The sequence below is a fragment of the Diplotaxodon limnothrissa genome, linkage group LG4 (assembly GCF_057381915.1).
Source record: "Diplotaxodon limnothrissa isolate DT_005_m linkage group LG4, D_limnothrissa_male_GT1.1, whole genome shotgun sequence".
Classification (NCBI taxonomy): Eukaryota; Metazoa; Chordata; class Actinopteri; order Cichliformes; family Cichlidae; genus Diplotaxodon; species Diplotaxodon limnothrissa.
Genome location: NC_140599.1, coordinates 18,679,086 through 18,691,335, shown reverse-complemented (window position 1 = coordinate 18,691,335; position 12,250 = coordinate 18,679,086). Strand labels below are relative to the sequence as shown.

At 44.1% G+C, this 12,250-nt stretch overlaps 1 protein-coding gene across 1 annotated transcript in view; it reads right to left on the bottom strand.

Moving 5' to 3' along the window:
* Positions 1–7,306: 7,306 nt before the first annotated feature.
* fam20ca (FAM20C golgi associated secretory pathway kinase a) overlaps positions 7,307–12,250 on the bottom strand; it is a 62,322-nt gene continuing 57,378 nt past the window's right edge. Inside the window, exons 6-10 of the mRNA XM_085351569.1 lie at positions 11,411–11,591; positions 11,168–11,277; positions 11,004–11,085; positions 10,125–10,184; positions 7,307–9,535 (exon numbers count right to left, since the gene is read on the bottom strand). Coding sequence (XP_085207695.1) covers positions 9,277–9,535; positions 10,125–10,184; positions 11,004–11,085; positions 11,168–11,277; positions 11,411–11,591 — 692 coding nt within the window. The 3' untranslated portion in view covers positions 7,307–9,276. The remainder of the gene's footprint in view (positions 9,536–10,124; positions 10,185–11,003; positions 11,086–11,167; positions 11,278–11,410; positions 11,592–12,250) is intronic.

The window sequence follows — 12,250 nt, the reverse complement described above, 5'->3', positions numbered from 1 at the left end:
CACACACACACACACACACACACACACACACACACACACACACATTGCCGTATCTTTCTCCACCTCCCCCCTCGCTTTATTTACTCTCCCTCTCTCTCTCTCTCTCTGTCACACCTTCTCCCTCAGCCCTCTTCCCTCCCTCCCTCCCTCGCACACTCTCTGTCCACCTCATCCCATCTCTCCCTCTCCTCGGGGTGAACGAAGCTGTCGGTAGCATCACTTTCAGTCGGCAGTGACACTGCAGTCTCGGTGCATCTTTTAATGACACGCTGTAGTAAAGGCACCTCAGAAATGAGCTATGCAGCATGTTGGACGTGCGGCACTCACATATAGATCAGTGTGCATATGTACCGTACAGCATGCATCCAGAGCCAGGAAATAGGCAATGCCATACTAAAAATAGCATATGAGCTTTAACACGCTGTGCCTAAACTCCATGCAGACACACAAACAAAATACAAAGATCTAGAAAAATTTATCTGTATCCCAAACTAAACACATTTTACAATCTGACCTCATCACTGGTTTCATAAGATTAATATTGATGTGTGTATTTCAGATTTGTCCTTATGCAATAGGCAGAGTAAACAGCGTGCTATGACACATCGCTGCTCTGACATAGCGTCCTGTTAGAAGACTACGTAACACATCCTAAGGCGCAGGATGCTGAGCGGAGCTTGGAAGGGAGGAAAAAAAACAAACAAACCCCAGACAAACAGAAAGAGAGGTTGCAGCTCATGCCTCCGCTGCTTGTTATCCATGTGTTTTGCAGGCAGATATGGCTTTAATTTTAATCTTTTTTTTGGTGCCTGTTGTTTGGACAGATGCTGATGGAAAACAGGGTTGAAGCAGGTGTTGGGAGTGTGTGTTTATGTGGGAGGCAAATGTTCTTCCTCTCTGAACCCCCCCCCCCCAAAAAAAAAACACCCAGCAAATGAAAATAGAACGCAGTCCCACGAGAGACCCTGCTGTCCTCTATTCAGCATGCACAGGCACACACACGCACACACAGATGTACACATCGACAAAACAGACGCAAAGAGACACAAACACACCCCCTTGGCCAATACACCTTGCTCACACTTCCATCTGCACTGTTCTGCGCTCCAACTTGTGTCCTGCCTTAGAAGAGATGCAAATGTCAGGGAGAAGCGTGGTACCTGTGTTAGGGGTCAGCCGTTCTTTCCTTCTTTTGTTGGCCCTTCCAGTCCCCCTCTTGTTCAGCTGGTCTGAGCTGAGGTGAGCTGAGCTGAGCCGAGCCAAGCGTACAGCGGCGAGGCTCAATCCTTTTAGCCTGCGATGCTGAAAATGGCACCAGTATTCCCTGATAGCAGCAGCCTGCCTGCCTCTCTCTCTCTCTCTCTCTCTCCTGCTCTCCCTCTCTCCTGCTCTCTAGCTCGCCTCCCTCCTCTGCTTGTCTGCTGCCATGTCGAGTGCACGTAGGGCGAGGGGCGGGCCGAGAAGAGGGGGGGGGGTGGTGGTGGTGGAGGATAGAGTGAAGGGGACTCAGGGGGATAAGAAAGCAATTAGAAGACGGCCCTCTTCCTACCAGTCGGGAATGTATAATGGAATTAGCTTTTTTTTTGGGGGGGGGGGGTCAATGGTGAGCATTGGAGGGAGGTTGGAGGGACACTGGGGTGCGTGGTCCTGCAGCCTCTGCTGGGGAGTCCAGGAGCTTGTCTGACAGTCACCACTCAGAAATGTGTGTGCAAGGGAGAGCAGATGGGTGTGTGTGTGTGTGCGTGTGTGTGTGTGTGTGTGTGTGTGTGTGTGAGTGTGAGTGTGGGGTGATTGCTATCGCCCTGTGTGTGTGTTTGTGTGTTAGGACTAGCGAAAGAGAGAGGGAGAGAGAGATTGCTGATGTGCTGATGGGAGGAAGGAGAGGAGTGGTTGAGCTGTGGGACCACCTGCTTCTCTCTCTCTCTTGCACTCTGAGGTACTCGGCAGGAGAGAGAAAGGGTGAGCGGCAGCTTCAAAGCCTTCTCTCTCAGGTTCGCTCACCCTCCTCCTCTCCTCTCCTCCCTCCCTCCCTTCGCTCCCACCCTTCCTCACTTTTCTCTCTCTCTGAGTGGGTGGCGAGGAAGCTGCATGTGTGTCTGGAAAGACAACCGTGCGTGTATGGGTGTATGTGTGCGTGTGTGTGTGCAGAAGGGAAGGAGAGAATTTAATATGCAATTTTCAGTGTGCAGTTGCCCGTGTCTGTGTTTGTTTTGTTGTGTCCTTCTTTTTTTGTTTATCCTGTTTGGGTTGGATGTGTTTGTTGTCGTTTGTTATTATCTGGAATATGTGTGTGTGTGTGTGTGTGCGTGTGTGTGTAAGAGAGAGCGAGAGAGAATGGGGGACAGAGACATACTCTCTGTGTTTACTCACGTATGAAAAGAGATGACCAAAATCCCAGTGTGAAAGACTGTGATAGGAAGAGATGAGGGAGGGGGGGGGGGGGCTGCAGTGTGTTTTGGTGTTTATGAGAAAATTAGATAACAAATGAAAAAAAAAAGGGGAGGGGTGTTTTCTCCTATGCTAAGGTGTGTGCGGTGTGCGTGTGTGTGCTTGTGTGTAAAGGGGAGAGACAGAGCGGTCTTTTGACGGAGAGAGAGCGAGCCAGGCACTGCATGGGGGAGATATGTGTAGGCATGTGTCACTGATTGTGCCATGAATGAAAATAAGGAGGAAGGGAGGGGAGGGGGAGGAGGGACTGTGACTCTCCTCCCATTCAGCCATCTCCTCCTCTCTTTCCTTTCCTCTCCCTCTTGAGTGACAGACGAGGCGCTGCCGGCAGCGTGCCCGGGCGCGCGTCAGTAATCAGCGTCTTCTCCTCTTCTTTCCGCTTTGCTCGAGCTTCGCCTATTTCGGTCATTCTTGAATTTCTCCCGTGCAGCCAAGGGCGCTTCATCGGGTTCAGAATGCCCCCTCCTCCTGCTCCTCCCACCCTTCTCTTCCGTATATCGCTCGCTGTGCAATTACGGCAATGGCCCGTGATCTGCTCCTGGCACGCACGCGCCAGGATGGACAGATGAGCAGAAGAGCAGAGAAGAGCCACGCTCGGCTGCTTTTTCTTTCTTTTTTTCACACGTTCACAAAACAAACGAGACTCAGTGGCACGCGGGCGTATCCGCGTGCTCGCCTTCGGCTCAAGGGCGATTGATTTGGAGTTTAATTTCTCCCCACCGGGTTCTTGACGCAAAAGGATGCGCCTCCGTCTGACCTTGACGGCAGACGGGGTGCGGGGGTGGGGGAAGTTTCGGGACACGCGCTTACATTACCTCCCCAACGCAGACCCCCTCTACTCTCTCTCTCTCTCTTTCTCTCTCTCTCTCTCTCTCACTCACTCACTCACTCACACACACACACACACACACACACACACACACACACACACACACACACACACACACACACACACACACGGGGCATGGTCACCTGAAAACGTCTAAACCGTCCTATGCGCTTTTATAAATGAACGCTTTCCATCTGCTTTCTAATTATAGCTAAGGCAGGGCTAACTCCCAATTTTAGCTGCAGCCGCGAAATAGCCGTCTTTTAATCATTCATGAGCTCAGACACAGAGCGTCCTCCTGCTGCTGGCACAAGCGCGTAAGCTACCGCCAGGCTGTTGTTCAGCCGAGTGAAAAACAACGTGGACAGGCCCCGCTGCTCACAGAGCAACAATGCCCCCTTCCTTCCCTCCCATAAGGTGAAATGGGACACAAAGATGTCAATCTGACAGGCAGGTGACATTTCGGCCTCGTCCACCTTTAAGGCGATGCCACTGAACGCGCAGAGCCAAACCAAACCACGCAGGGCCCTGAATCATTTCGGTGCAGCTTATCCTCCTGGGGACGCATTTGTTTTCTTTTCTTTTTTCTTTCTTTTTTTGATCAGTGCGGATCTGAGTGGAGCGTGATTTTGCCTACAGCGCTGACATCAGTGGAGATGGACCGGGGTTAGAAACGAGTGCCTCTGAAGCCGCGTTTGAAAGCGCCTCTCATCTCAGCTCGCCATACGCTCTGACGCACACTTGCGAGCTGGGTTGTGTGAACAGTTTGAAGGGAGAGCGGTGTGTTTGTTTACCAGTCAAATATATCTGGGAAAAAGCAGCTCTCTTTGCTTATAATAATAAGTCAGTCTGCGGCACTGAGCCGTGGATCTCAGGGGTGGATATCGGCGTTTTTAAATGGTGTTTATCATCGTTTTGTTTAGTTTTGTGATTGTTTTTTGCCTCCTTTCAGAAGTTCAAAAGTTTGGATTTCAAGAAATGCCAACTCGGCCATACTTCAAGTTCACTGATGGGGGAAAAGCACGGGTGATGCAAGGGTCACGGTCATTCAGGACTCAACCACACACACATAGACACACACGCACACACCTTGGCTCAACTTGGAACAATGGGAAGGAGGACAGGAAAGGGGTGGCTCTCTGTTGCCATAGAGACGGGAGGACAGTGGTGTTGGATACTGTTACTAGGCAGGAGAGGCCGCCATTCTGAAAGCGGGGTGACCTGCTGTGGAGGGGGAAACAACATCAGGGCCGAGAGTGAGGGAACATTAAATATTTCTGTTTAGGTCATTTCCCTCTGGTCAAGTAAACTGCAAATGGTAATCTGGTGAAGTGTGTGTGTGTGCCATGTTTCATTAAATAAATACGTACATCCATGAATAAATAAACAAATCCCAGAATTTGACCTTTTCAAACACAGACTCGATATTCTTTCTTTTTTAATTTTTTTTTACAGACAGCTATTTACAGTTACACGAGTCAGTCTAAAGTCTAATCCCAGCCTAGTGGCAGTGCTATTAATTGCAACAACATGGCTAAAATAGCTTTTTCACCCCCCCCCCCCCCCCCCCCAACACACACACACACATCATCATCATCATCACCCAAATTGCATCTGTCTTCTTTTGATGTTTATTTTATTATTTAATTATTTATATAGTTCACTCGTGCAGTGCTTTTTTTTTTTTAAAGCATGTGCTTCCGACCCTCCTCAAATGTAATTTTGACACTTGTAGCATCACGTGATTTTGTTCAAGAAAGGGCAGAGAAACTGGGCTGCTGCCATCAATCCAGTCTAGATGGTTAAACAGGACTACAGGACAGAGTGAGGGAAAACGGATATATTTAATTTTGGGGGGAGCTGTTCCTTTAACCCTTTTCACAAACAAACGAGTGGCGTCATGCCGACACCGTGTGTGTGTGTGTGGGTGTCATTATACCTTCAAACCGACTGACGCTGTCCCATGCTGGTAGCCTCTGTGTCTTTGAGGGACAGCGAAGGTCACGAAAGCTATAATCAAACCAAGCTCATCAAGCGCAGCGAGCACGCATGCACGCGTGTACGCATCACCGTCTGCGTGCACAACCCAGGACAACAAATAACGTCACCTCCACGACACAGATGTAAACAACTCAAACGTGAACGCGAGGTTCGAGCGCCACCTATTGAAATGTGTCCGGGAAGAGCTGATTAGATAAACTACCCACTGGCGCCATCTGCTGGGGAGTAATCGGTGTACTTTTATTTAATGAGAAGCAGGAAAGCGGCGCACAAAAGTAGCCATCGAAAAAAACGGGCACGGAAGCCATCATCTGCCTTTGACTGCGACTTTTAAAAACACCAACAGCTAAAAGAAAAGTCCAGAGATAAAGCTCACAGCCACTAGAAGGCTCCAGTCGTCACACCTCCTAAAAGTGTGGCTGCACATCCGCTGCCCCACAAACACCAGGCGCTGTCCGCGGTGCTGTTCGCCGCACTGCTGAGATTACACCGGCAGTAATTTTAGCACCACGGACAGCGCCTCGGTCGCCATTATTAAGCACACCATTAATTTAGTACCTTTTAACACCATCAGCGCTCTGGGATATGTGCATGTATGTGTGTGTATGCTCGGACGACTAATGCAAAGCTCGATATTCTCGCCTTTAAGGACTAAAAGCGTTCTCTAACTGAAGGTTTAAGTGAAAGGCCGAGAATCAGGCTCTATGGAATGAAAGACTGAGCCGAGATTTACACGTGACATCAAATTATGTGATGTTCAGGGTTTGTCTGACTTAAATAAACGGAAGTTGTTGTTTTTTTATTACATCAGAGTTATATACAGCTATATACATTTTGGTTAACAAGTTAGGATGCTGTGAAAAACAATGATTTGCAGATTAATTGAAGCTTACATAAAAAAAGAGAGGCAAAGCATAATTTGAATTTAGCGCCAGATAGACTTTTTTAATGCTGCTGGAGGAACAACACTATTAATCTGGTTAACTGGCATAACATATACCAACATGATCTGTGCCAAGTCTCGTTTAAGACTTACTGAGATAAAATGGAAATCTGGACAGTTTATAAGTCAGCATTTGTAAACCTAGTGCCCGTAACATGTGAAGTCCCCATTATTGGTGAACATTATTTTCAGGTTTGGGACATATATTGTATTATTTCAGCACCAAACCTTTACACATACTCTGGCCGCATGAACCTGTAAGTAAGAGAGGGGTTATCTAGATTCGAGTTCAGTCCTGTGACCCATTAAAAACATTTGGTGCGTTATTCAATGTAAAAAGAAATACAACAAACATGCCCCGAACAACAGATCCCGAACACTTGGGCACTTATTTTTTGGATTGTGTTGCCACTTGTATCAGAAAAGATAACAGGAAATTGTAGGTGAAATGCTGCCGTCAAAAATGCAAATTGAATTGTTTGTAGTTGTGTGTATAGCCTGGACTCTGCTCACCCTTAAAGCTGCCAGCCTATATTATGGAAATGACCAAGTGGGGTCATTTATGATTCCACTTTATGAGCTATTAATATTTTTTAATGGTTCTATTTGTGTTTGTCAATCTGTTTTCTTCATGTGACAGATATTCTATAATGTGCTAATGGTTCTAATTATAGTTTTCAATCATTTTTATGATTAGTTAGAGCTTGCCTCAAGCCTTCTGCAGCAGTAAATATTGGTATTTGAGGTCTGTTAGCTGTGGTTCACTGCGAACATTAAAATGTCATTATTAGAAATGATGAATTACATTTAAATCAAAGAATATAATGACAAAGAAAACAAACAAACAAAGACTCATAGATGAGCCAGCACAGCTTTTTGTTATCTATGCCACACCAATTTCTGTAAAAGTAAAAATGACAATTTGTAGACGTACATAAAAATGTAAGTTGTTGTTTTTTTTTAATATTTAAATATCACAATAGCCAGTTATTTATATGGCAATATCCTTATAGCTCGAGTCCTAAATGACACCACTTGGTAACTTGAAGGCTAAGTGATCAAACAGCCATGATGAATGTGCAGTTTTTTCATTTAATATTCAGAGGTTGAAGAGTGTTTTGACTGGAAACTCTTGAGTAATCCCAGCCTCGTTTCTATGAGGATGTTAGTCCTCACGGGCAAACACATTTACATCCACCCATGCGTAAAATAAAGAACAGTATAAATCACACATCTGCAGAAACATGCAAACACATGCGCACGCTTTCATGATCCTGGTATCCGGTTGGTTTGGATCTTTCAGTCTTTTGGTTACTTTCTGTTTTGTTATTTGCATGTGCCTCTTTTGTGATTGGTCCGTCCTCACTGTTTATACCTGTTTTAAGTGTCCCCACCTGTGTCTGTGTATAGTCTGGTCTTTTCCTCTGTTAGGATTTCTGCTTAGGCTACCTGAGTTAGTTAGCGGCTCACTCCATGTTGCTGTTTTACTTCTGCATGTTTCCTTGTGAGTTTAGTTTAGTTTTACTAATAGTTGTTGCTGTTGGCCAATAAGGGCTCATTCCACTTTGTCCTCCTGCACTTCATGGTGCACTCTTCACCATTGCTACTCTTGACACACAGGGATTTGTCCTCACTTTTTGCTTTTATTGCACACTTAAATCATTTAGTAAACAGGTCTTCACAGTAACAATGCAAGAGCAGAAAACAGAAGCAAACCACTGTGCAGTGCAGCTTGATAGATCTTCAAAGTATTTATCGGTATTTACAATGAAAATACAAAAAAAGGACTTCGATGTCCCCGTGTCTATCCCTGGCATTTTAACGTCGCTATCCCTGCCAAGTGTTTTCCAAACTTGACATCAGCCACTCAGACTTTTGTTGCTCTGTGAATCCGGTCTGTACTGCCAACCCCAAAACATTCAAGTACTGTATTTCTGTCATTGCACAGGTACTGGGTTAGCCAATACAGAGGACTCTTAGAAGGAAAGAGAAAATTCTACTGGTCCCATGTCAGCAACTTGATTGGTTTTTCCTATCATTTCAAACATAAAAAATATACACAATGGCAACTTAAATAGGATCCAAATTCAAAAGTATCCTCCTGTCCAACTGAATGCAACAGGAAGCAAAACCAGGATGGAAAAAACAGGCTTTTGTGATGCTCTGGGAGCTATTTGGACACAAAATCTGTAACAAGTCTGCATCACAGAAACTGTGATGTTACATCAGGTTGCCCTAATGAATGGCTCATTTGATGTACGTGACCATCATGTCAGTGTGGTGCCGAGTCTTAACATTTGAAGTTTTTTGGTAAATATCGTGGTGTTGTAGTGATGTGCTGTACGTAGTGCAAGCTTAACTTTCGTGGGAGGAAGGGGGTGACAAAAAATACACAAAGCTGAAATAAGGCAATGTGAAGGTACTGTTTGAACTACAGTGTGAAATACTTGCACTTATGTTGTCGAGCTTGTGCCAAGACAAAAACCTTATAAATATAGATTATTGGAAAACTTGATATTCTCCTGGTCGTCGTTTGAGCCAGGAATGACTTAAAACTTGAAAACATTCAATGCAAAACACTGAATTCTGACACATTTTGCAAAAATGAAACGTTTTCATACATCGTCATAACTCATAAAGCTTATTGTCTGACCATATATTCCCTAGTCAGTGTAGGTTCTCATTTGGTTATGTTCTAATATAATAAAACACACAAAGCAAACCGATGCCCTCCATACTCAGGCCAAACAGGACAAAGTCAGAACACAGCAGTGGTTCCTTGATGTCTCATACAACATCTGGTAGAACAAAAATACATGTGTATCTAACAAATACAAAGTGCTGCGTGTGGACAGTCTTTTGTGGTATTTGTAGACAGTTTCTTCCATATAAACACACTTAAAAGCAGTTTCCATATAGGCAAAGATGGCAAGTCTTGGAATTCACTGAATTCAGCTTGATATCAGAAGTAGAATTTATTTATTTATTTTTGTGTGTGTGTCTAATCCCATTAGTTGAACAGCCACGGTCCATTGGTGTCAGCTCTTCACACTCACTACCTGTGGCCAGGGCCCCTGTGGGTGGCTGTGTCCCCAACTAAATCTTCCTCCACAACATTAACATATCCTTCTTTCTCTATGCAGCCAGCCACGACCTGCAGCACCAGCCGGAGCCTGCGGTCCATGGCCTGAAGGTGAGGCTGAATTAGAATAGGGGATAGGCGGTCACGCAGCAGCGACTCCTCCATCATGGAGCTCAGCTGGTACTCCTCTTTGGCCAGCAGCTGGAGACGCAGGTAAGTTGACTTCCTCATCCTTGAAATGGTGGAAAATAAAAAGGGTTATTGTCCATCTCTTAAGAAAATAGAAACTTTTTGTGTTTAACACGATGATCATAAAACACATGAATCTAGTAAACCCACCAACTAGTACTTTTTTTTCAATTTAATTAAAATGAATTTTATTTATATAGCACAAAATCACAACAGCACTCTCCTCATGGTGCTTAATACTCTAAGGTAAAGACCCTACAGTAATACAGAGAAACCCCAACAATGAGCTGACCCCCTGTGAGCAACAACTTTGGCGACAGTGGGAAGGAAAAACTCCCTTTTAACAGGAAGAAGCCCAAAAACATGCTGTGGAAAAATAAAAGTGAAAAGTTTATTTCATACTAACAAACCTATTTGTTTCAGCGTACCACTAGACCAAATCATATGGTGTGTCCAAAACTGAACTTTTATTCCACGGGGACTGTTGATCTCTGGATTTGACCTTAATACTTGTTTGTTTTTATCCACAATATGACTGTTTGATGGGGCGATCAGCCTCCTTTAGTCCTAAAGCTAAGAGGAGAAGGAACCTATCAAAATAACTGTCATTCACTAACTAACTAAAATCTTACCTGCAGCACTGACTCAGAGGTACCAGGATGGAGAGCTCATCGTGAGAATGCTTTCCAAACCTGCAAGTGTGGGGATAAAGAAAAAAGAATGAATTATCACAAGGATTAAGTTTGTTAGACAAATTTCGAGTTTATTTCCTTATTAATTGTGAAAATGTCCTCTTGAAATGGTTTTTAAAATACTCTATAATGAGAAGAACGATTATGAGGTAAGGTCACAAAGTTCTGCAGCTAGTAGCATAACAATAAAAACAAAACATACTTGATTTAAATCTTATAGGCTTTTCTACTCTACTGGAGCACTCAAAGCAATTTATACAACATGCCTCATTCACACAAGCACTATTTTCTATTCCCAAGTTCTTTCTATCTAACAGTCACACTCTGATGAATCCGCCGGAGAGCAACGAGGGTTCAGTATCTTGCTCAACAATAGTTTGGTATGCAGACCGGTGCCTTCCAATTACTGGATGACCTGCTCTACCTCTGCAGACACCCTAGGTAGTCACAGAGGGTGGAGCTGTATTGCTTCCACTGCTTCCAGTTTTTAGATGACTCCCTTGTGCACTTGTGCTGTATCTCCTTCAGCGTGTCTTCTATTCACTGCTCATGATCCAGTGAATCCAGAAAAAATTATTGGAATCCTCCTCTTTAGGCTCCTGACCTGATACACAACTGTCGGGTTTGGAAGCTGTAAACTCGTGTGTTTGGTCACACTTTTTGGGCAAAGTTACATATACCGCAAATGTATCTTAATTACTGATTATAATCTGCTACTAACAGCAAAACAATGACGTTTTCATCCATTTGGTGCCGAAGTAGATCAAACCTAAACTGGTTACCAAGACAGACCCTTTTAAATTAGTTGAATATCTTTACCCTCTTCCATTGTCAAGGTGAATGATGAAGGTGTCGTTTCCAAACTTCTCAAAAGTTTCATAATGATGGCGATCCATGTTACCTGTACAGGGGGAAATGGCACATTAGAAGACTCACAAACACACCTTTTTATCATTTTAATGTTTACTTGGTTTTCCTCTTACCCATTAAGAAGTCAAAGATGGTCATGTCCATGATGTCCAGCAGTCGAGTGCCTCGGTCATACGGGGGTGTTTGCTTCACCTCGTCACAGTAATCTGGATCCACCTCCCACCTGTGAATATGCAGAAAATCACTTAATACTTAATGAGTAATTGTTTTTAATGACTCATATGTTTGGACTGGCTAAAGGCATGACTGTGATCACAAACATATATGAATGTTGTGTCTCAGTATCGTTTTCTTACTCTGCTTTCTTGCGTTTGTGGTAGGAGCGCCTCCAGGGGTTTCTCCAGGTCTTGCGTTTGGCTAGGTTCAGATCTGGGAGGAAGGCTGCGAGTGAGCCTTCAATTTGGTCCGGTTTGCCACACAGAGCGTGCTCGGTGGAACAGTAGTAAGAGCATTCACCATAGAAGCAGACATTATTGGCTGACAAAAGAAAAGGTGAAGGCACGGATTTAGAAATGCTGATTTAGTTCACACGGAGACACAGAGGAGAAAATGATTAATGGCGGCGATGAGGAACCGCTGACCCCGGTACAATCAAAGACAACATGCGAAAACTTTATTCACGCCCTCATGCTGAGAGGATGTAAACAAGCATAAGCATTAGACCACAGGCTGCCACATTGCTTTCACTGTATCCGTGTGTGCTGTTCAGTGAACACAACGGGAGAAATAAATCATTCTACATTTCAAAAGAAAGCCTTTTTGCAGTTTAACAGAAAATGACTTCTTACACTACATCAGATTAATCCATCTTAAACACGTTACACACAATGCATCACAACTTCTGATTTCAGCCACTTAAGTGTGATGTTTTTGGTTTTTTTTTTTACCTTACATGCAGTTTTCTGAAAAGAAGTTACTAAAGAAAGGTTTCTAATCTAAACCATTTACTTTTAAAGTACTTAACATTAACTATAACCAAAATACAGGGGACTGACAAATTAAAGGAAAAAACAGAACCGAAAAACACTTACTTTTGCTGGGTGACCAAACATCTGAAGTACACATGTGTTGGTTCTTTAATTTGCCTCATAAGACCTGAACAAGCTCCAAAAACTTATAATAGGTATTTAAAACCT